The sequence below is a fragment of the Podarcis raffonei genome, chromosome 4, assembly GCF_027172205.1.
Source record: "Podarcis raffonei isolate rPodRaf1 chromosome 4, rPodRaf1.pri, whole genome shotgun sequence".
NCBI lineage: Eukaryota > Metazoa > Chordata > Lepidosauria > Squamata > Lacertidae > Podarcis > Podarcis raffonei.
The window spans coordinates 16,056,798-16,082,595 of NC_070605.1; the positions used below are offsets into that span (position 1 = coordinate 16,056,798).

Below are 25,798 nucleotides of genomic sequence, written 5' to 3' on the forward strand. Positions count from 1 at the left end.
ACTACCATTTACACAGAGTAAACACACTGAAATTAATGGACCTGTGCTCATCATCGTCATTAATTTCTGTTGGTCTACTCTGAGGAAACATGAGTTGACTACAACCCATAATTATACCGCTGCAGGTTTGTGCCAAGAAAAGGAGATGCAACAGCCCGCTACACTATCAAAGCCCGTAATTTGTTTACAGTGTGATTTCCAAGCACTTAAGTTGATATATTTGCAACTAAACAGTGTCATCCTATTTCTCTTTATTATTATTTTTTAATGCTTTCAGGGAACTGTCTAACATTTTAAAGGGAAACCTATTTCCTCATTGTGCTTGAGCCCAGCTAAAAGAAGCTTTGTTCCTCGGATTTCTTTGGCTAAGAGGCACGGCGCGTAGGAGTATGATTTGAAATTTCAGCCTCTGCGAGGCATTCAGTTGCAAAACATGTGACTCACTAGAACTCCTTCTCAACCCCTGCAAAAAATAAAATGCAGTCCTCCCACCCGCGTCAGAGTAGAAACTCCATTTGGAGGCTTGGTGGGGCAGCCTAAGGCAAAGATTCAAGGATAAGCGGTATTCAGAGTCTGCAGCAGGACTGGGGGACCTGTATCCCTTCAGATGTTGCTGGACTATAGTGCCCATCACCTCTCACCATTGGCCATGCTGGCTGTGACTGATGGGAGTTGGAGTCCCGCAACATCCACAGGCCCGGAGATTCACCATGCAGGGATTTCACTTTCTCTGTGCATGACATGCGATCTGAGCCATGGAAATAGCCAAAGTACAATATTTCACCAGCTTAAGGACTTCACATCCGCAGGATGCATTGAGGGCTGCTACCTTAGATGGGCTTAAGTAAGCATCACTTAATGGAGGAAAATCTATCAACCACTGTTGGCAGCTAAATGGAGCCTTTGAATTCCAAGGTATAATTAGGGATGGGACTCACTCCTCCAAATATCTGTTTGTTTAACAATTGCGGATTTTGTAGCTCACGCTTGGATCATGCCAGTTCACATTTCATAGTACAGTCATACCTTTGTTGTTGAACACCATGGTACTCATCTGTTTCGGCTCCTGAACTATCAAAACCTGGAAGTGAGTGTTCTGGTTTTAGAACGTTTTTTTGGAAGCCGAACATCCAATTGGGCTTCCATGGCTTCCGATCAGCTGCAGGAGCTTCCTGCAGCCAATCAGAAGCCGCACTTTGGTTTCTGAACATTTTGGAAGTCGAACGGGCTTCTGGAACAGATTCTGTTCGACTTCCAAGGTCCGACTGTATTTGTATGGATTCAGCCCGGTTGCAACAATATCATAACCAGGGCTTTTTCCCCAGCCGGAACTCGCTGGAAGTCAGTTCCAGCACCTCTCAGGTGGACGCCATTGCCATTATAAGAGAACAAGGGAGGCATTCATGGTGAGTTCCGGCACCTCTTTTTCTAAAAAAATAGCTCTGCTCATAATTGATCTCAGCTCTCCTGTGCCAAACCTGTATACTCAGAGGTAAGGTCCACTGACTGCAAGGCCGCTTACTCTTGGAGAAGTGGCATATTTGTTAAACAAACAGGCATAATTGCTGTAACAACAGAGTTATTCAGAGACTTTCTCAATCAGAATCAGCCAGGTAAGGGGTGGTGGGGGAAGGCGAGTTGTTGTTGTTTTTTAAAGTGAAGATTTTCTTTACTTTTGCGAAACAACAAAGCATGTTCCCTGTCAGAGAACCGTCATGGGAATTTCCAGGCAATTTTTTTTAACTGATTGCCCTTTGAAATTAATGGACCTAAGTTAGTCATTTCCATGAATTTCAGTGGGTCTGCTCTTATTATTATCATCGTTATTACCGTCAATATAAGGTTCTAAGTTTACAAGTATAAAAAACAATTACACGCACGTTAAAATATTGACATATATAATTACTAAAACCCAATAAAACAATCTCTTAAAAGCATGAAACATAAAAAATTAAGGCATGCAATAAAACAATGCCATTAAAACTAAACAGCAATTAAAAGATGAAACTCAATTTGGAAACTGAAAGGAACCCCTTTGTATACTCTAGGACGAATATTGGATACAACACATAGTATAATCTCAATTTTCCATGTCTGCCGTTTCCACCTCTGTGAATACATCATTCAGTTCACCTTTTCAGTTATTCTAGTGCCTTTTCCAATTAAAAGGATAAAAGATCAAAAGGATGTTGGTTTGGCTCTTATTCTTGGGGAAAGTATCCCCCTGCCCTCTGCACATAAACCATACTTCCTGAAAATCGCCTCCTGCTGCCAAGATTTACAGGTCTTTCTCAAGGCCCTTGCGAACAGATCTCTGTTTCAAGGTTTTTGGTATTTTCACCACGTTATCAGTCGCTTTCAGCTTTAACCTCCAGAGACGCAACAGCTTCCCAGCAAACAATCCATCAGTCATGCTGAGGGAGGAACAGGTCTGCTATTTGCAACTCCATGTCATTTTAATCCACTTGTAGGGGAATTTATCACATCATCTAGCTTACAGATCAGAATTTGGCCTGGCTTTCGTACAGCCTCCTTTCACAGCACAGTGGAATGGCTAGAGTGCCAGATGATGGAGACCTGAGTTCAAATCCCCACTTGGCTGTGAAGCTCACGGTGTGAGCCTGTGCCAGGCACAATCTCGTAGCCTAGCCTACTTCACAAGGTTTTTGTGGGGGTAAAATGGAAGCTTTCACTTCACTTCCATACATTTTGAAAGCTGGACCATAAAGAAGGCTGATCACTGAAGAATTGATTCTTTTGAATTATGGTGCTGGAGAAGACTCTTGAGAGTCCCATGGACTGCAAGAAGATCAAACCTATCCATTCTGAAGGAAATCAGCCCTGAGTGCTCACTGGAAGGACAGATCCTGAAGCTGAGGCTCTAATACTTTGGCCACCTCATGAGAAGAGAAGACTCCCTGGAAAAGACCCTGGTGTTGGGAAAGATGGAGGGCAGAAGGAGAAGGGGACAACAGAGGATGAGATGGTTGGACAGTGTTCTCGAAGCTACCAGTATGAGTTTGGCCAAACTGTGGGAGGCAGTGGAAGTCAGACGTGCCTGGCGTGCTCTGGTCCATGGGGTCACGAAGAATCGGACACGACTAAACGACTGAACAACAACAACAAAATAGAAGAGGCCAAGGAACACAATCTGCTGACCTTCTTGGATGTTTCTCATGTTTCTAAGTTAGTCCTGCCGTGTTCAACGGGGTTTGCACATTAGTAGTATCATAGAATTTTAGAGTTGGAAGTGTTGAGGTTTGTGATAACACTGCAGCTTTGAAGTGGACAATGAGCTGGTTGGCAAGAAGCCAAGTTAAACAAGGGTACTTGAGAAAGTCTGCTTGGAGGCAGGGAAGCATAGCAACAGGCGGTGATTGGTTAAAAGTTTTCCCTTATAAGCAGCATGTCACAGCAAGGTTGTTGTTGGAGTTCAGAGAGGTGTTGGAGTTTAGAGAGGTTGGTGTGTGGAGCTTGATTCGAGTCTGTATATAAGTAACTTGTACAAAGCTGCGCTATGTTGTTGTTGTTGTTTAGTCGTTTAGTTGTGTCCGACTCTTCGTGACCCCATGGACCAGAGCACGCCAGGCACTCCCGTCTTCCACTGCCTCCCACAGTTTTGTCAAACTCATGCTGGTAGCTTCAGGAACACTGTCCAACCATCTCGTCCTCTGTCATCCCCTTCTCCTTGTGCCCTCCATCTTTCCCAACATCAGGATCTTTTCCAGGGAGTCTTCTCTTTTCATGAGGCAGCCAAGTATTGGAGCCTCAGCTTCAGGATCTGTCCTTCCAGTGAGCACTCAGGGCTGATTTCCTTCAGAATGGAGAGGTTTGATCTTCTTGCAGTCCATGGGACTCTCAAGAGTCTCCTCCAGCACCATAATTCAAAAGCATCAATTCTTCGGCGATCAGCCTTCTTTATGGTCCAGCTTTCACTTCCATACATCACTACTGGGAAAACCATAGCTTTTACTATATGGGCCTTTGAAGCTGCGCTATACTCTGTATACAATAAAAGCAAATACAAATCACGTTACTGTTCAGCAATTTATGTTCCTGAGTTGTTGACTTGGACTACACGGACTACGCAGCCAGGCAGCAGAGATTTTTGGTTGAGATCCATCAACAGGAAGGGACCCCAAGGGTCCTCTAGTCCAGCCCCCCGCAATGCAGGAATCTCATCTAACGCATCCATGACAGATGGCCATCCAACCTCTTCTTGAAAACCTCCAAGGAAGGAGAGTCCACAACCTCCTGAGGGAGACTCTTCCACTGCTGAACAGCTCTCACTCTCAGAAAGTTCTTCCTGATGTTCAGCCAGAATCTCCTTTCTTGCAACTCGAGTCATACCCTCCAGAGCAGGAAAAAAACCAAGTGCTTGGGACTGTGGCTTCAATTTCTATTATGCTACAACAAAAGTTGGGTTTGTTTAAAATATTTTATATCACCTTGCAGAATGATTTCCCAAGGTGGTTCCCAAGAAATTCTCTTAACCCTCCTCCAAAATATTAAAGCAATAAATTCAACAGCCTCTCCCCATCAGGACAAACATTTGTTAAACCAACATCACAGCTGACATCAAAGGCCAACAAAGGCCGTGGAAAACAAATGAGTTTTCGGCAGGCACTGAAGGCCTTGCCATATTTCAGTGGGGAGTCCATTCCATTCCACTACAATTCCTTTAACATAGGTGTTATGTGTGTATAATATGTAGGATGCTCTGCTCAACAGCCTAGTCGATGCGTTGGCCAAAGGAGGTAAATGGCACTCCTAGCCACTGTGGCCACTTCGAATCATAGAATTATCGAGTTGGAAGGGTTCCCCAAGGGTCATCTAGTCCAGCCCCCTGAAATGCTGGAATCCTTCCCACAGCCATCCCTGGTTGGGCTCAAACCACAACCTTCTGGTTAACAGCCAGACACACTGGCCCATTGTGCCACATGCAGCTCTAGTGTTAAGGATGGATTAGGGAGCACCTCCAGTCTATGCACCTGTTCCTTCTGTCAGTTTGCATTTCTTAGTGCAGAAAGTATTGTTCTGAGTGTAGAGATCTTTCCTATTCCATTTAATTCAAGAGGGTTCTGGAAGTGTCTCTGTGTGACAGAGACAAGCAAATGGTTCATGATGTTTGGGTTATTCCTTCCGAGAAGCTGAGTACAGCTGGCTTAAACTGGTTCTCTTATCTCTTTCAGTCAAGGTCATGCTGACTATAAAAGTAGGGCCAAGAAGGAGCCTGGGTTTCACACTTTCTCTTTCTATCTCTCTTCCTTCTGGTGTTCTGTACATAGTATGCTATAGTGTTAAGGTTTAGACTTAAGGTAAGTCTGCTGTAACTGGATTTCTTATGGACAGTGCCAATCCTGAATGTATTGGAGCCAGTGTGGTGTAGTGGTTAAGAGTGGTAGACTCGTAACCTGGTGAACCGGGTTTGCTTCCCCGCTCCTCCACATGCAGCTGCTGGGTGACCTTGGGCTAGTCACACTTCTCTGAAGTCTCTCAGCCCCACTCACCTCACAGAGTGTTTGTTGTGGGGGAGGAAGGGAAAGGGGAATGTTAGCCGCTTTGAGACTCCTTAAAGGGAGTGAAAGGCGGGATATCAAATCCAAACTCTTCTCCTCTTCTTCTTGTGACCATTATGCTCATTTGCCTTCAGTAGCAGTAAAGCTCTGCTGGATGAAATACGATTGTTTCTGGTCTATTTTTTGGGAATCCTGCAACGTGTTTAAGTTTTTACTCTGCTAACCATACATTGGAGTTCTGCTCTGGATCAATATTGAAAAGATTTCCATGACACCTTCAGGGAAAGTGCCATTCCCCAGTTGGCTGAATTCCCCAGCTCAGGACCCTGCCTCAGGCCACAGCTGATTCGTGGTCATCCAGCCCATCACTGCACCCAGGCACTGAACCAGTACTTGCACAGTCACATGCAATTCAGATGGGAAGAAAGAAAATCTGGGTATCAATAGTGAATTGATGACACTGCTCCCAATCCCCGGATGGCTCCCAACAGCTTCATATATATGTTAAATAGCTTTGTGAGCAAAATGATACCCTATAGCACCCAATAACTTCATTGTCAGATTGCCGATATATATGTAGTTGCCCACTGATGGGGCCAGGTGAAACTGTCAGTTTTGGTTTCTTTCCATCACTTGTTTTTTTCCCAATCTTAACTTCAGTTTTCCATATTTCCATGCCCGTTGGCAATTATTATCATTTTAAGGAAGTCTTCATGAAAATTCATCAGGATTTTAATACCTTTTATTCTAAAATTTTATTCTAAAATTCTAAAATACCTTTTATTCTAGGCCTGATTTTGCCTAATACACACATTTTTTTGCAAGGCAATTTCCCCTAATATAAAGCATTTTTGCACATCATTCTCACTTATTTGTGTGTTTTTATGCAATTCCATGCATTTTGTACACATTGCTTGGGTGGAGAGCTGCATAGGAAAATTCAGAGAAGGGCAGATTTCCAAAGACGGCTGGGTTTTTTAGTTACACAGAATTGCATATGTTAGTGAAAATGACACACACACACAAACATGCTTAAGGGAACAAACTGGTAAAAATGTGCATATTAGACAAAATTCTATACAAAAATGGGTGTATTAGGAGAAATATGCACAAAATCTAAGTGGTTAGCTCCATTGGTTAGTACACACTGTTGATAACAACAAAGTTGCAGGTTCGATTCCCAGATGGGACATCTGCATATTCCTGCATTGCAGGGGGTTGGAATAGACGTTCCTCAGGGTCCCTTCAAACTCTATGAAGATGGTCAACTGTAATGAATTGATGTATTAGTTACTGCTGATTTATTGTTAATGTTGAATCTTAAATAAAATTTATTTTCAAAAAACCCTACAAAACTCTATGATTCTATAATCCTTTGAAAATGCTCGTGAATCTTCAGGAGGGATTGTTTCTTTAAAAAGTCCAGAAACATGGTGAACTGAATTCAAGATTATGGGGCAAATGAGATGTTGAGAGCAACCAATTTTGACAAATTTACCCATCTCTCAAGAGCAGAAAAAACCCTGAAAGTGATGGCGCCTTGCCACATATACAACTTTTCTCAATGTTATTGCGGAAACAGGTTAGGACCTTACAGAGGAGGGGCTGTAACATGATGTGAGACAGAGTTAAGGTTGCGATGATACAGGAGTTTTTATTTCACTTCCAACTTGCTGGACCCATTTAGGGCTATTTCCGTCTAACGTTCCAATGATCTGTTCTTAAAAATAGAGATGGCAATTTCCTTGCAGTGGACAGTATGGTGAGAGCAAAGTTTGGTCTATGATGTGGGAGCAATGCTATTTAAAGACCTTCAAAGAGAAGGGCACAATCCTCTTTCTCTCCAGAAGGAAGGATGGGGAGGTCCCTCTATGGCGCAGTGCACCTGTAAATGACACTTCCTCACATGGAAGTCCTGTCGGACATTCGGCTTCCCCAAAAATGATTGAAAACTGGAGCAGGCACTTCTGGGTTTCGATCGGGAGTCAAAACGTTTGAGAACTAGGCTGTTCGAAAACCAAGGTACGACTGTATCAGTAACTATGCGTACTGTATTTTTCCGTGTATAAGACGCCCCCATGTATGAGACACTCCCTATTTTTGGGGACTTTTGTTGAGCTTTTTTTAGGGGGAATTGCCAAAAGTTGCTCACCTGCGAACGATGCAACCAATCCTCTATCCCCTTGCCAACAAAAGCTGCAAATCGCCCGCCAAATTACCGCAATGACAGCCAATCAACACCTGACCTTGAGGCAGCAACCAATAACACACCCAATAGTCACTGACAATCTCTGGCTCGCGGCAGCAACCAATCACACGCTCCCCCTATGCACTATATGTGTATAAGACTACCCCCCTTAACATTATTTTTTAGTAAAAAACACCCTGGTCTTATACCTGGAAAAGTACGGTATTTTGTTTGCTGTCTCTCGTTGCTTCAGTTTTCTGCACACCGCTTAGAGATATTTTAAATATATTAAGAGGTATAGAAATCAAATAATCAGTCAATCAATCAGTTCATCCATTCCCCCTCCTTGAGTGCTTTTTTGCTGGCTGGAATGTGTCCTTGAACTGGGACCATGCCTTCTGCATGCCTAGATGGAGAAACATGTCTTTAGAAAGGGTGCATGACTTGCATGTAGCCTTCTCTACCAAGGCAAGAGCCATATCTGTTGCTCCACCCACTGCTTGTCTCTGGCCACGCCCACCACTAGTACCTGGCTCTCAGGAGGACATCTATAAGGACAAGTGACCCTTGGGCTGAAAAGTCCCCCTCCTCCTCTTTCAGAGTTTTATCCTGCTTTTAGTTTGCTTTTAAGCTTGTATCACTCTCTGCTTGGATTGGTCTGCTTTCAAAAGCCTGCTATCCATTTGAATGGCACGCTCTTCCGTATGGCTCCCTTGGCAAGGAAGAAACATCTCCAGAACTTGAGGTGCAAACAGGAATTCCATATAAAGGCATAAGGATTCCTATCTTCTTCCTTCTTGGCACAGTAAAAGCCACACATAAAATGAAGTAAGAAACATCTCAGTGACTAATAAGGTCTGGATTCCAGGATGGTGTAATTTGCCCAGCTAACGAGGAATCAAATTCATTTAGTTTGAACTCAATTAGTAACCTCCTGATTTCTCCAGCAATATGTTCAGAAGGCAGCTAATTCCCCCCCCCCGGGAACACACTCTACTTCCTGGATCCACATTGAATGTTAACTTCCTCTTTGGTGATTGGAAGAACGTGCTGGGTGACCAACACAGTTGTCTTCAGTTGGCTTATTATATTGTTAAAAATTGGTAAGGTTAAAGTTTCAGATGTCTTTTAATAAATGCTTTTAGTAAATAATCAAAATGATAAACTGGGTAAAGCTCCTGCTAAAAGCACAACATACCATCAAACAAAATGTTACAATATGTTATTTAGCTCTTGATTTTTATTTTTAAAAAACTCTATTTCAATTGTTCATTGCTGCAATGTTTTAATCTCTTAGTGTCTGTTTTAAAGGGTTGATTGCATAAATGTCTCCTTTGTTGTGTCTTAATTTGCTGTATTGCAATGGTGATTCTTAATTTGTTTTTACTTCACATGTCACTCAGAGGACTCCAGCAAGTGGACAGCTGATAAATTAGATTTTTGTAAATATATAAGCATAGCCTTCAACATTTCACAGATGGGAGAACAAGAATCCTCTTGGAGAACCCGCTATTCTCAAACTTAGGTTCATTGCCTATGTCCCCCTTCTTTAAACATTGGGGAAGGTTCTGCCTGTCTCCTGTTTTCACTTGGTTTGGAAAACAACTCCTTCTTCACCATTTAAAAAGCCAATGAGGTGTTTAATGCAATATGTTATCAGCTTATTTTGAAGCCACGCCACACTCTGAAATAACAACTTGTGCACTTAATGTCCATGGGCAAGCGTTTATGTTTATGTGCACTAGAAACAAGTGATAGACAAGCACAAGATGGTATTCAGCACTGTTTTTGTTGTTGTTTAGTCGTTTAGTTGTGTCCGACTCTTCGTGACCCCGTGGACCAGAGCATGCCAGGCACTCCTGTCTTCCACTACCTCCCGCAGTTTGGTCAAACTCATGCTGGTAGCTTTGAGAACACTTTCCAACCATCTCGTCCTCTGTCGTCCCCTTCTACTTGTGCCCTCCATCTTTCCCAACATCAGGGCCTTTTCCAGGGAGTCTTCTCTTCTCACGAGGTGGCCAAAGTCTAGGAGCCTCAGCTTCAGGATCTGTCCTTCCAGTGAGCACTCAGGGCTGATTTCCTTAAGAATGGAGAGGCTTGATCTTCTTGCAGTCCATGGGACTATCAAGAGTCTCCTCCAGCACCATAATTCAAAAGCACCAATTCTTCAGCGATCAGCCTTCTAGTCCTACTTAATTTTCCTCTCTTAATTTTCACATGCAACTCTATAAATGGGATTCACATGGTGCTGTTTTATTGGAGCCTTCCCCCAACCTAGTGATGACCTCCAGCTGTTTGGGACTACAACTCCCATCGGCTCTAGCCAGCATGGGAGTTGTTGTCCAAAACAGCTGGAAGGTTGGGAAAAGTCTATTTTATTGTATTCTTCATTTATAACCTTTTGATTGTGAGCCACTTTGGGAAGATCTTTGGTTTTGAGTAATGTAATACAAATTGCATCATCATCATCATCATCATCATTGGCCATAGCTCAGTAATAGAACATCTGCCAAGTTCAATTCCCAGCATCTTGAGGTAGATCTGGGGAAAACCCTTCTGGAAACCCTGGAGATCAGTGCCAGATTATCAAATAGTCAGAGTACGATCTGGCCTATGGGCCCCACCCCTTTTAGGGGCCCCCACAACAATGGATCAAAATAATATTGATTCAGACTTGAAAGAATTTGATTTTGGAAGAGAAACCCCCATTAACTCAGAAACCGACATCATTGTGAAGGGGTCCCCAAGATTTTGACTGCCTAGGGGCCTCCACATGGTTTAATCCAGCCCTGCTAGAGATCTGCTGCCTGCCAATATAGGCAATATGGAACTGGGTGGACCATTGGGCCTGACTCAGTATAAGGCAGCTTCTTATGCCCATATGCACATAGGAAGGGCCAGAGCTCAGTGGTAGAGCATCTGCTTTGCATGCAGAAGGTCCCAGGTTCAATCCCAGGCATCTCCTAGTAAGACTGGGAATGTCCCATGTCTGACACCCTGGAGAGCTGCTGCCGGTGCAGTTCAGACAATACTGATCTTGATAGCATCTTCCTATGTTTCTATATTTCTAAGGTGAAGGAGGAGTAGAAGAGGGGATGAAAGGAAGCATATCAGTGACCCTTTGAAATAGAAAGTGGGACCGCCTCTTCTCTATGGGTATCTCCTGTGGGTCTCTTAAAGATAAAGGTAAAGGGACCCTGACCATTAGGTCCAGTCGTGGCCGACTCTGGGGTTGCGGCGCTCATCTCGCTTTATTGGCCGAGGGAGCCGGCGTACAGCTTCTGGGTCATGTGGCCAGCATGACTAAGTTGCTTCTGGCGAACCAGAGCAAGGCACAGAAACGCCGTTTACCTTCCCACCAGAGTGGTACCTATTTATCTACTTCACTTTGATGTGCTTTCGAACTGCTAGGTTGGCAGGAGCAATGGGAGCTCACCCCGTTGTGGGGATTCGAACCGCTGACCTTCTGATCAGCAAGTCCTAGGCTCTGTGGTTTAACCCACAGCGCCACCCGTGTCCCATCTCGATTAATTTCTTGGTGGCACACTAGTGACTCTCTCAGGGCCCTGGAAATGATCACCGCATGAAAACATCTATTCATATATTCTTCAAGATTCACATCCCGCTCTTTGACGAGTGCTCCCCCAACGCAGCTCTTGGCATTCATAAAATGCAATTCCATTACAAAGCCACCTAACTCGAGGAATTAAAACCGTAAATGAAATGGGCCTGGGAGAAGAGGCAGAGGAGGCTGGGAATAAAGAGGAACAGGAAGAAAAACCGAATCAGCACACACACTTTCCAACTGTCCCTATGTATCATGGACCATCCCTATAGTGCTTTCCATTACAAGTCTCTGGAAAACCATCAACCCCATTTTGTCACTCTTTTTGGTCCTTGGGGAGATGGCATCTTAACACGTTGATAGTGTGAGTTGCTAGGAGGCACAGAGACAGGAAATTTAGAGCTGAAAGGGGCCACAGAGGTCATCACACTCCTTCCTTGGTGGATTAACTAAAATACAGGATACAAGCACAGCCCACCTGACAGGTGACTGTTCAGCTTCAGCTTAAGTATTTCCAGTGATGGAGTGTGCAGCTCCTCCCAAGGCAATCTGTTCCACTGTCTCCCTTCTAGGAAGTAAGGAAAGGCTGTGGCTCAGTGCTAGAACATTTGCTTTGATGCAGAAGGTCCCAAATTCAGCTCTTGGCATCTCCGGGTAGGAAAAGGAGAGACTCCTATCTGAGACCCCAAACAGCCACTGAGCTAGATAGACAAATAGTCTGACTCAATATAAGTCTGGTTCCTAGGCTCCTAGTTGATACCAAGACATCATCTCTTAAGACTGTTGTGGAAGTCCTTTTTCTCTCTCTTTTGAATTTGGTTTTGGGAGGTAATGCAACAACTACTGTACAAATAAAATACAAAATGCTTTGTTCTCCCCTGGCAAACGCTCCTTGCAAGTATGCAGATTTTTACCGAATTAGCATTTGGTTGTGGATATCCATTTCAGTTTCTTTTTTCTTCTCCAGCAAGGGAAAACCAACAGTAACTATCCAGTCAAAGTTTTATTGCTCCAATATAAACAAACAGCAGCGTTCCATTACACGACCCCTTACTGATCTGCACTTCCTGTTCATTGATGGGGAGTAAGAGGCTTGAATCATCTCTCCTGCCTGAAGCAGTGGTCATAAACAGGCTGGATCTGCTCCCAGCTTCTGTATTCAGTCTAGCACTATATTACAACTCCTGAAAAACAGCTGATCCCATGTGTGGCTGTCAAGTGGGGCTGGAAAACAGCCCAGCTCTATTTCCCCAGCGCTATGAAGCTAGGAGAGACTCGGTTGTCTATCAAAAGACTCAAGTATGTATATATTGAATGTTGCATCCCTGTTTATTCCTGCCCCATCTTCTCCTCCAGTTGTCTCCTCTGTATAAAACTTTAGATTGTGAGCAACAGACCTGTAATTGGCCAACTCTTCAGTCATGCAAAGAAATCCTTGCCAGTACCTCCTGCTACAGAATCCCATCTTAAAGATATAAAACCAGAGGAATGGAGATGCCGTAGTGTGGCGCTGGTGTGCTGGGCACCCACAGTGCGGCGCCCAAGTCTGCGCCACTGTATTAGGCCTCTGCCAACCTGTCTAGGTGGTATTCCATGCAACATCCAAGATGTAGCCAGGGAGCCACAGAGCACCATAGGAGGTGATGTCCCAGAGCCAACCATCTGTTGGTTCTGTCTTATTAACCCTTTTCATTACCACAGTCTCTCACAGACAACCATATCACTTAAGGCAGTGAAGCAGTTTTACCCTTCCAATTCTTTTGGGCCGCCTAAGCCCAATCTACAAGGAGTGCACAATTACATCACCATGGGCATTCAAACAGAATCTATATCCACAATTTAATTTGTGTGGGGAAGTGCCTTCCTACCTCCATCCACTATCTTGACGATTTTACCTTTTACAACAGGGGTCAGCAAACTTTTTCAGCATGGACCTTTCAGCAAGGTCCCTCAGACCTTGTGGCGGGCTGGACTATTTTTTTGGGGGGAAATCAACAAATTCCTATGCCCCAGAAATAACCCAGAGATGCATTTTAAATAAAAGGACACATTCTACTCATGTAAAAGCACACTGATTCCCGGACCGTCCATGGGCCAGACTGAGAAGGCGATTGGGCCGCATCCGGCCCCCGGGCCTTAGTATGCCTACCCATGTTTTACAACATCTTATGAAAAGCTAGCAACAATAACTTTGGACTTACTCATTTATATGACTTACATTGTTAAGACCCAGCACCCTCAAAGATAGCCAATGCAGATAAATGGATTGTTCTTCATATAGCAAGACAGATATATTGGGGTTATTCAGTTATATCATATACAATTTATAGGGGCACTAAGATCTGTCCTCTGCAAACAGGCACACTCTCTCTTAAACTGAGCCAGATAGAACTTTTGCTTTACATGCTGTTGTTAATCCCTCCTCTTGTTAAGGGAAAACAGAAAAGAAACTCTTCTGTCAAGTACTCCTTCCAAGACAATGAAAAATCTGCTTTGTTAATTTCTCAGACAATGTCTGGTCAATAAATGTTTATTTTCTATCTGGATTATAATAACCAGCCAGTTCTGATTTATGCATAGGTTTGATCTCAAAAGATATAACCAAGTCTAGTTAAGAAGCTCATTGTGTTATTTTAAAAACAAACAAACAAACAAACAAACAAACAAACAAACAGAAAAGAAAGTGGTTCCCAGTTCAGCTCGTCATTCACAAATAGTCGGATGTATAACTCCACCTGCATCAAATGACATATTTAGCTAATTCAATGGGAATCATTTGAGGATCACAGTGCAGGGAAGACCTCTGTCATTGGATTCAATTGAAGGAGTTTGCATTTGCTTCCAACATTTCCAGAAATATTAGCTATCTAACGCTTGCACAGATTTACATGCGCAATTGGTGAAAGGCCCTTTGAAAAGGTGCCCTATTAACTATATACTCACATGCTTGTACAACACAAAACGGTCAGCACCATCTCAGGAGAGGCATTCTTTTTTCTCACACAGGAAGTGATGCTTCTTCTAAGATTATCCTTGGTGCAAATGTCTGTGCAATATCCAACTCCCCAAAGCTTGCTTTTAAATTCTGTACTATTTCACAGATTTGCACGTTTGATTTCACTGGCTGAACTTCACGCAACTCATTTCTTTCATCCGAGGGCCACCCTCATTTGAATAGCGCAGGCTAAAAATGCGTTTTGCACTCCCATTAAAAAGGCAGCAATTATCTGCAGATTTACTCACCTGCCCAGCAACAGGAATTCTCCAGTGAGGCCCAAGCGCCTCATAGCCATCAGCAGCCCTCGTACTGTCATGCCCTCACAGAAGCACACCACAACTCTCGCCTTGGGCAAATGGCTTCTCAGCTTCTCCAATAGCCTATCAAAGCTCTGCTCGCCGGCGTTGCTGTAGATCTTGTAGGAATGGGCGATGCAGACCCCCTCCTTGCCCGACATGTCTTTGAAAGCTTCCATTCCACTTTCGCCATAGTTTCCTGAGAGAGAAGGAGAAGAAGAAAACACACACAAAGACATTAGCAATAAGGTTCCTAAGCAGTGGTAATCTAGGCAGCGCCATCATTTTATGCAACTGCAAATTGTCAGGATCAGGCATTAAGTGTGGGGGCACATACCCTTTGGAACTCCTTGCCACTGCCTATCTGATAAGTGCATTCTCTGTTCTTTCTGGCACCTGCTAGTGTGGTGTAGTGGTTAGGAGCGGTGGACTCGTAATCTGGTGAACCGGGTTCGCGTCTCCGCTCCTCCACATGCAGTGCTGAGTGAACTTGGGCCAGTCACACTTCTCTGAAGTCTCTCAGCCTCACTCACCTCACAGAGTGTTTGTTGTGGGGGAGGAAGGGAAAGGAGAATGTTAGCTGCTTTGAGACTCCTTCGGGTAGTGATAAAGCGGGATATCAAATCCAAACTGCTTCTTCCAGCAAACCTTCTAAATGGAGGTTTTTTTTATCCCCACTGGCGTCTGTTTTGGATTTGATTTTATATATGTGCAAATGTGGTTTAAAACTGTGTTGTTGTTTTTTAAAAAATATTTCTCTATGTGCAGTTGTTTTAACAGTCTATATAGAATTGTTTTTTACATATTTTTATTATATTGCAAAATGCTTCGGGGCAGTTTGTGGGAAGTGATTCATAAATGAAATAATAAGAAGGGTGTTATACAACTACGTTTTACTCAGACACACTGAAATGAGTGAGGTTGAGTAAGTCATTTCAATGGGTATGCTCTGAGAAAAACCTAGTTGCATACCACCTAATGATATTAGCAGTAGTAGCAGTACTGGTTCAGTGTGCAAGACCTGGGGACTTAAAACTGGATGAATCAGATTCCAGCCTTTCCTTTGCTGTAGATACATTTCAGAGATATTCAGGGAAAACGTCTGGTTTCAGCCTCATTTTCCTTCTTAAGAACAGCAACAGCAACAACCACCCCACTCACAAAGCTGTTCCGAGGGAAAAAGAAAAGGGCAATTGTGATTTTATAGCATTTCTGTTCATTTTGCAATTGCATAGGCTCCTGTGAGCTGGAACATGTACCATTATCCCAATGGGTAAAGTGCTTACATGTGTTCTCTCTGGGTCTCGCCATTCATTTCCATACATATGGCTCATTGCCATGCTACGGACTAGAGGCCAGGCAGGGTGCATCTCTGGTATCCTAATGTTGCGTGCCCAGGCGGAGACCCCCCCCCCCCGACCCCAGGCGACACCTGGGTGGAATAATGACTCGTGACAACGTGTTATGGGATTAAAATTGGCCACAACTTTATTAACCTTTCAGATGTAGGAAGATCTTGGCTTAAGCATTGGGCACATACCATACAGCCCTGCATATTTTACATGAACTAAACCATTCCATAATCCATGGTTACACCCATCAAAACTTATTAACACTGTTGAATTTATCTTAATGCTACCTGAGTTTTTAAATGAACACAATTTTTATCCATATATTCAGTAAACATTTTCCAGTCTTCTTTAAACGCGCATTCTTCTTGTTCTCTTATTCTATATGCTAGCTGTGCGTATTCCATCAGTTTAAGTTGCCATTCTTCTTTGGTTGGGACCTCACTCATTTTCCATTGCCTTCAGATGTCTTCTAAAGACTGCAAAGTTACTTATCTCCTTGGCTCAGGGGTCGCATAACTCCATGCCCTCCAACATTTTGCCGATGAAAATAAGGGACATGGGTGGCGCTGTGGGTTAAACCACAGAGCCTAGGACTTGTTGATCAGAAGGTCGGCGGTTCGAATCCCCACGATGGGGTGAGCTCCCATTGCTCGGTCCCTGCTCCTGCCAACCTAGCAGTTCGAAAGCACGTCAAAGTGCAAGTAGATAAATAGGTACCACTCCAGCGGGAAGGTAAATGGTGTTTCCGTGCGCTGCTCTGGTTCGCCAGAAGCCGCTTAGTCATGCTGGCCACATGACCCAGAAGCTGTACGCCGGCTCCCTCGGCCAATAAAGTGAGATGAGCGCAGCAACCCCAGAGTCGGCCACAACTGGACCTAATGGTCAGGGGTCCCTTTACCTTTACCTAAGGAAAAGCGGGAGATTCTAGGATCACATCAGAAGCTGGGATGGCTTCTGTCAATCTGGGGCTGTCCCTGGAAAATAGGGACCCTTGGCGGGTTTGGGATGGGAGCTGTGGCGCAACCACATATGGAGGGCCTCCATTTTCTCCATGACTCAGCACCTACGGCCCAAAGCAGGGGAAAGTGCTGTTGAATTGTTGGCCTCTGAAGTGTTGAGCTCAGTAGCCGTTTCCCAAATTTCTCAGCCATTTGGGCATCAGATGAAACACAGCTGCTGCCTCTGATGTGTGAAACAGCTTGAAGCAGAGTTACTTTCGCAAGCAGAGCGGTAAGCTGCCTCACCTAAGACGAGGGGGAAGCGCTTTGGAAAGGATGAGTGCTCCTAGCGAGGTGTTATGAATTTCGGCATTGAAGGAAAAAAGAAAACAGGGGGTGGGGCTAGCCCTATCTCTTGCAGCGTAATTCCAGCCCTGAGAAAAAAGGAACCAAATTCGTTCAGTTGGGAATGGTATAGCTGCACATTGCAGTTTGTGTGTTTGTGCTGGAGGGGTTGCAGAGGGGGAAAAAACAACACGCCACAGCATTGCAATCAAGACATCTCCGTTCCCAAATACTTGTCGTATATAAGCTATGCCTAATTAACTTTTCATCTGAATAATCCCATCGGTGGAGGAGAATTTCTGAGAGAACATGTATATTTAATTGCAATTATGTGGGAGAGAATAATAGGGAAGGGGGAATCATTGTGGAAAAATGGACTTTCATGTGTGTTGCTGTTGTTTTCCCAAACAATGGGACACTATTTTCAAAAGTTTCCTGCAGTGGAGGCTGGTCCATTCTGGCAAACTGTGTATTTCCCCACCAACATCAGTCTGCCCTCAGCCAAACCTCAGATGCCTCAGTGGCGGACATTGAGGTCTCAAATTTCAGCAGCGCCCGGTGCAGTGTCAAAATTTGGCAGCCCATCTCTCTTGCTCCTTTCTAAATAATCATAGAATCATAGAATTGTAGAGTTGGAAGGGATCCTGAGGATAATCTAGTCCAGGGGTAGGCAACCTAAGGCCCGGGGGCTGGATGCGGCCCAATTGCCTTCTCAATCCAGCCCGCAGATGGTCCGGAAATCAGCGTGTTTTTACATGAGTAGAATGTGTCCTTTTATTTAAAATGCATCTCTGGGTTATTTGTGGGGCATAGCATTTCATTCATTCCCCCCCCCCCCAAAAAAAATATAGTCCAGCCCACCACATGGTCTGAGGGACGGTGGACCAGCCCACGGCTGAAAAAGGTTGCTGACCCCTGATCTAGTCCAACCCCCTGCAATGCAAAAACGCAGTTGTCCCATACGGGGATTGAACCTGCAACCTTGGTATTATCAGCACCATGGTCTATCCAACTGAGCTATAGTTGTGGCATCCCTAAATCAGCCTCTGCCTTAAATCAGCCTCTGCCTGCCTACCTTCTTCTGCTACCTGTCAGTTCCCTCTGCAGTTCCATTGTTGCCTTTGTAGAACTCGACAGAGAGGAGGATTGGGACGCAACTAGAATTTGTTGTCTCTGCCTCTCATTGGGTCCGGACAATCTTTTAGGTGACATTGCCCTGCTGTTGGTCTTTCTGCCTCCTGCCCTACCAGTTCCAATGGGCACCGGCTACTGGCAAAGTCACTTAAATAATGCAGACTAGAGAGCCCAGAAGGAAAATAAATTCCCAACACCACTTTATGGAGGAAATGAGTGCATAACTAGAGGGGGAAAGGAACAGGGAGGTTTTGTTTTTTCTTACTTCGGGCCTTGTACATAGCAGGGAAACAGCCAAACAAACAGAAAGAGGAAAAACTCACTCAGTGGATGGAACTCATAGACACAGAAGATCCTCCAGCTTGGGTTACGTTTGCCAAATTGCATGCAAGCCCAGGCGCTTTTTGGAATTCCAAACAGGGGGAATGGAGGTCAGTAATATATAGGGTGAGAGGGGTAGGAGAGAGAGAGATCTGCACCCATTTATCTGCAGGCAATAGCACTACTGTGCTACTCTGTTGTGAAATTTTCTTTTTGTAAGTGGCCTTGAGTGATATTTCAGGAGGAAGTTAGGGGACAGATATTCAAAACAAACAAGTAAGCAAGCAAGCAAATAAACTGCAACCCACCCACCTAAACCCCTTCAATTTGTTCATGTCACAAAGCACTGCAGAGCAAGTCAACACCGACAGTGAAAGAAGTGCAATAGGACCTGAAGGAACGGTGATGGCAGGAAAGGGATTTTCTGCCAATATACATTTTTTCTCCATCTGCTGAAATGGGGGGAAAGGAACCAGCAAACGCAATGACATTTAGACAGGTTTCTCTTTTGCATATCGCTCGTTTCAACACGAAGCAACTGCCTTTTCACCTACTGAAAAAGCTCTTCCAAATCTGTTAGCCTAACATGAACTGGATCAGCTCTAAAAACTTAAGAAGATTTATGGAGAGAGAGAGAGAGAGAGAGAGAGAGAGAGAGAGAGAGAGAGAGAGAGGAAGAGAGAAAGAACAGATTGTGTGCTTCCCCACCCCCTCTCTCCCCGTGATGAAATTTAATACAATCTGGCATATTACAAAGTGCCCAGAATTCCCATTTTAACAGATTCTGCACCCGTCACCTTTTGTAGTTTCCAGCAACTACTCCCCAGTGGGGATGAGGGGAGGGAATGAAGTGATCAAAATGATACTGTGTTCCATTACTTTATCCAAATGGTTAAAATGTGCAATTCCAGCCAGAAGATGTTGGTAGTTTTGATTGGTTCGGGATTAAGGCTTGTTCAGCACTGAAATTCAGTATTTGATTTACTAGACTCGTGGGGCAGTAGCCCTGAGAATGGGCAACTGGAGCAGCAATTCCTCGTTCCCACTTGGACCATTCATTGGATAAAAATATGGGACAGTAGATAACTCAGAATGAATCCTAATGTTGTGTTCTGTTAGGGAAGAACCAAGTGTCTCCTAGTTGACCTTTTCCAGTGTTCCCAATTCATCAGAAACAGCTGCTGCTCCTTCATTCGTGTCCCTAGCCTTGAGGTTGCAAAAGTGGCACTTGCAAAGGTGTTTCCAGGAACCGGCAAAATTCCGTCCCAGACAGTCAGCTTGAAATAAATATTGCAGTCTTTGTGGTGTGTGGTGCAAGAATTTCTCTGGCTTGCCAATGTATCCACTGGTTGAAAAAGTTAGGCCTCCCCTGACTTAGCCCCATCCATGCTATAACTGAAAACACTGTGGTGCCGCTTTAAACAGCCATGGCTTCCCCCAAGGAATTATGGGAGCTGTAGTTTGCTAAAGGTTCTGAGAGTTGTTAGGAGACCCCTTTTCCCCTCGCAGAGCTGCACTAGGAAGAGGTTGGGTATTGTTTTATTTTTTAAAAAACCCTTCTTTCCTCTACCTCACCCCCAACTGCATGTTTAATAACATTTCAAACCTTGCTTAAGCATGCTGTTGGGAGGACAGAGAATCAGGACAGCCTCTCTCCACTCTTCTGTGGGGGCTGTGCAAGGCCCTCAGTTCAATTCAGGGCCTGGATTGGGGCAGGCCTGGGTTAGATCGGGGTAGGGGGTGGGAGACATTACAGCTTTACTGTTATGTACTGAAGTTCTCACCCTGGGCCAGCAGGGGGATACTGTAGATAGTTATGCAAATGAAGGATCGAAAGTGCCATTCAGTGATTGGATAGTTTTAGAAGGTTGTTACAGTAACGTTGTACTGGAGCTCTATATAAGCAGGCTGACTGAGCCCTTCAGTTCAGTTCTGTCCTGGCCTGTGAATAAACAAGAGCTGTTTTGAAGAATCGCTGTGTCATCTGATATGTTCACCCACAACTTAACACTTACATCGATCACATAGTTTTCATCATATGCTGAAGCTGCACAACTATATTCTGGCCTTTGAAAATATGAATTTCTGTATCCTTCTGAACTGTTTAAACTTATTTTTGTGGAGTTAACGCTCCGCTTGGGCTGAGGCACACCCCGCCCCCAGCATGCAACAGTGTGCCAAGCAACCTGGCGCCCACACTCCCTGAACTTCTGCCTCTTGGCTAGCAAACAGGGTTTTCCCCCGACCGTTTGTCCCCTCACAAATTTGGTTACTAGACATAACGCTTGGCTGGAGCATGACCGGGGACGCAGATGTAATCAAGTATCAGAAAACATTTTAGGGAAACACCTGCTAACACATGTATTTGCTAATGCTGGAAATGTGCTTAGATGGAAATACGTCATGTTCAGAGTGGTTTCACTACTGTTTCCAATTGTTGACTTCTGCTAATAAAAGGAGCCTTGGCAGAGCTAGCCGGCAGCCTGCTTGGAACATGCTTGCCAGTGTGCTTCTGCACAGCTCACCTGCATCCAACCTCCTGTCATCTCCACTATTCCTACAGATTTTAATACTGTATTTTTATACCATTCAGCTTGCACTTGGGCCTTGTGGTGAAGAGCAAGTAAGAAATTCGAAATCACCATCAACAACAAGACTATCACTGTCGTCATCCTTGCAGTGCACAATGCACAGCAGCTGTTGAGGAAATGTTGAAATGCGGATAGTATCTTGTAAGGATCTTTGTGTTTTTCTCCTAGGTCTTCAATCCAAAGAGAGCACAGAGCTTTCTCCCCACATTCCAAGACAAGGCACAAAGCATCGAGAAACCACAAACTAGGCTCAGTTCGACTGCATCTTAGGTTTTGCCTATTCTTCCTGCACATGGGTTGACTGAACCTAAGCCAGGCTAAAGCAAACCCCAGAGATTAGGTTTTGATATCAAAGCAAGCCAGCAAGACCACCTTCTTAAAAACAAGCTGCCCTATACTGAGTCAGACTATTGGTGCATGTAGCTGAATATTGTCGAATACTACTACTACTACTAATCATTCATTATTTATACCCTGCCCATCTGGCTGGGTTTCCCCAGCCACTCTGGGCGTCTCCCAGCAAAATATGAATAATAATAATAAAGAGATAAAACAAATCATTAAAAACTTCAGATGTCTTCTAAAAGTCAGGTAGTTTATTTCCTTGACATCTGATGGGGGGGCGTTCCACAGGGAGTGCGCCACTACTGATAAGACCCTCTACCTGGTTCCCTGTAACCTCACTTCTCACAGTGGGGGAACCACCAGAAGGCCCTCGGAGCTGGACCTCAGTGTCCGGGCTGAACAATGGGGGCGGAGAAGCTCCTTCAGGTATGCTGGGCCAAGGCAATGGCCCTTCAGGTAGGGAGCCTTTGCTAGACCTACCTGTTGATGCTGGGAATTGAACCTGGACCTTCTGCATGCAAGTGAATGATCTAGCACTGACCTATGGCCCTTCTCCAAAGGAAGATCTGCTACTGGTAGCGATGTGTGTATTGAATCTTGATGCCCTCTTAGGTATGGTTACATCAAGGCTGGGTTTTTACAGGTTTTGACTAATGCATATGAAGCTGCCAAATGGCATTGGTTCATCTAGCTCATTATCGCCTACACTGACTTGTCTGCAGCTCCCTGTGGTTTTAGAGAGGGGTCACTCCCAGCCCAACCTTTGGATGCCAGGAATTGAAACTGTGACCTTCCCCATGCAAAGCAGACGGTCTACCGCTGAGCTCCAGCCCTTCTCACCCAAGTGAGCCAAACACAACAACTTTTGTTTCCATCGGGTTACATGAGGCTAACTAGATCATAAAGAAGCCGGCAGAATGAAATAGTAAGCCCTGCATCTCTTATACTCGGAAGCTTCTTGGTGGGAGATGACACAAATTGTTTTCATATTTCACTTTGTGTGTGCGTGCGCGATCCGTGAACTCAAAATTGCTGTCAGGCGTCTGGCTGGTTTTAAAATTAATAATGTAGCCATTGTGAGCCAAAACCCAGTCCTTAAAAGACTATAACATGGATATAAAAATGGAGGAACAAAACAAGAGAAGTGTTAACTGGAGCTGAAGAGGTACACATTCTATCAGTTATTTGATCAATGCTAATCCTATTGGACATTGAGGATTTTGTCCCTCTTCTGAGCTTGGGAAATGAATTTTGTTTTTATAGACGAGAAACAGCAGAACACACAACTCCTGTAAGCCTAGGTAAGCTGAATAAAGGAACCTTTCCAGGGTATCAGCACAGCATGGCTAAAATTTGCAACCTTTCCCATCGCTTCATTAACATTCATTGGCCCAACAGGAGCAGATATAACACACTGCCTTGCCTGCCAGTGCAAAGACTGGCATTCTGAGCAAGCATTTCAAGCTCACATTGGTTTAGGCTAGTTTCCCATTAGGCATGATCAGACTGGGGACAGGCTGTGCTGGGCCCAGGGGTAACCCAAGAACCACGGTCCAGGTCTGGCTCAGAATCCTAAAGTTCCACTAGGAGTCAGTCCGACAGGGTCAAAGCAGGAAACCAGGCAAGGACGGGGGCAGGATCTGGCATACAGCAATGTTGCTCCGACAAAATGGGGCAGGGTCCGACAGCCTTTTATCTTTGTTGGGGTAGCGGCCAGTCCTGATTCCCCGGCAACTCACCTCCCTGTTTTGCCTGAAGGCGAGTACTCCTCCTGCGACTACTCAGGTATCTCCTTCTCTCAGACCTTAGTCTCTGCAGCTCGGGAGATGTTGGTGGGTCACTAGACCCAGGGGCCACCTCAGCCTCCCCTGACCAAACCGGTAGTGGGGCAGCTGTAAGTGATGGCCCAGCTGAAGGCAACAAGATAATTCCCACATCTGGAGCCAGGGCAGGCTCAGGCCCCTGACTTGGCCCAGCTGGTGTTTGTTGCAGGGGAACCTGTGCAGACTGGGACTCTTCAGGATGAGGCCCCAGACTTGGTTCAGATGATGCCTGAGGCAAAGGATCCGGTGCAGACTGAGACTCCCCTGGTCCTGAATCTGAGCCCGAGTCCCAGGCCATCAAACAGGCTGACTCATCCCTCATTGTGAACCAGAGACTGGGAATCTGTAGTTCTCCAGATGTTGCTGTACTACATCTAATCCAACAACCTGTTCTCACATTCGACAACCAGATGCCCATGGGAAACCCACAAGCAGGACATGAGCACAAGAGCAATTCTCCCCACCTGTGGTTTCCAGCAACTGTTATGGAGAAGCATTGCTGTCTCCATACCTATTGCAAACCATCCTGCCTGGTATTTTGCCATTGTTGTCAAACCCACAGTAAATTAGAAACTTCCCTTGCATGTGAACAGGTGTGCCAACTTGAATAAAATGGGGGGGGCAGATGAGCCCCACCCTGCATAGTTGATCACATGATGTGGTGCACACACATGATTTGAATGGCAATACCCATAAGCTTGGGGGGCAGCCCCCTGGAATATTTTATGGGGGGGGGCTGAAGACCCCTTAGTCCCTAGGAGTTGGCTCCTATGCATGTGAAGACAGGCTCTGAGAGACAAGACCAATAGTAGATCCAAACGTCAAAAAGACGGGTTCTGCACTTGTTGTAGAGGGAAGTAAGGGACAGATGGGGAAGTAGCCCACCTAGGAGAAAGAAAACTTTGATCTGAAACTTCTGCTGCCTTGCAGGATACATTCAGGATAAATGTGACTCATTGAAACAGCTACTTATACCTCAGTACAGTGGTACCTCAGGTTACAGACGCTTTAGGTTCAGCCGCTTCTGGTTACAGACTTCGCTAACCCAGAAATAGTACCTCGGGTTAAGAACTTTGCTTCAGGATGAGAACAGAAATCATGCAGTGGTGGCATGGCGGCAGCAGGAGGCCCCATTAGCTAAAGTGGTGCTTCAGGTTAAGAACAGTGTCAGGTTAAGAATGGACCTCTGGAACAAATTAAGTTCTTAACCCGAGGTACCACTGTATTTGATTGACCCTCATCAATGACAAGGTCATTCTGAAGCTTGAACTGAGACCTCTTTCATGTCTCAAGACAATATCCCCCAGTCTATTTTGTTTTCCAGAAGGGGCAGGGAACTCTGGCCCAGTACAAAACTCACATATAAAAACTGTGAGGGATTTTGAAGTTCTGGAGCAGTGACAGATCTTGACATCTCAAATTTCAGCCATCATTCATCACTCCCTCACCTCTCACCTTTGACTAAACATCATAGTTGCAGATCCCATGTGGCTCCCCCAAGGCTCTGAACTGCTCACATTCCCCTAAACTCTCCTCTGTTTCATGCTTCATGGTCTGAGATTATATCTTTCCCTTGTCATCTTCCTAGAGTTGTGAGTGCCCATGCTTTGGGCACAGACAACAACAAGGTCCCTGCAAAATCAGCACTGGCCTCTGAAATTGGCCAAAAACATTCTAATGAGATTGAGGGTTGACCTGGATGATGGCAAGATCGCCTCCAACTCATTGATTCTATAGTTGTAAAGTTGTGTTGGGGGATAGAACAGCTACCTAAGTAGTTAAACCTGACAAAATGGTTTGGCTTTGTTATGTAAGGAAATAAGAATGGATCATGCCAAAGACCCATCTAATCCAGCACTGTATTCACAACCAAATGCCCACGGGGAGCCCACAAGCAAAATCTGACCTCAGTGGAAAGGTAATCACAACACCAACCCAGTATACCACCCATGAGAATATCACCGAAATGAGCTCCGATAATTTACAAGTGCCTTTTCTTTTCTTGTTAATTAATGAAGGAGGGTTGGGGAAACACTGGGTAAATTTTCAGCACATAACTACCGTATTTTTCGCTCTATAAGACGCACCAGACCACAAGACACACCTAGCTTTTTGGAGAAGGAAAACAAGAAAAAAAATATTCTGAATCTCAGAAGCCAGGACAGCAAGAGGGATCGCTGCGCAGTGAAAGCAGCAATCCCTCTTGCTGTTCTGGCTTCTGGGATAGCTGCGTAGCCTGCATTCACTCCATAAGATGCACACACAGTTCCCCTTACTTTTTAGGAGGGAAAAAGTGAGTCTTATAGAGCAAAAAATATGGTAGTTGCAACACCCTTACCCAGATGGTCACCGGACCTCAAGCCATCCTTAAAGCCAGGCAGAC

General features: G+C 44.8%; 1 protein-coding gene across 5 annotated transcripts in view; it reads right to left on the reverse strand.

Annotated features, from left to right (window-relative positions):
• The window catches only part of GRM5 (glutamate metabotropic receptor 5), a 259,147-nt gene that overhangs the window by 126,230 nt on the left and 107,119 nt on the right, over positions 1–25,798 (reverse strand). For all 5 annotated transcript variants that reach the window (XM_053385553.1, XM_053385550.1, XM_053385551.1 and 2 more), the window contains exon 3: positions 14,516–14,765. In XM_053385553.1, the coding sequence (XP_053241528.1) occupies positions 14,516–14,765 (250 nt within the window). The remainder of the gene's footprint in view (positions 1–14,515; positions 14,766–25,798) is intronic.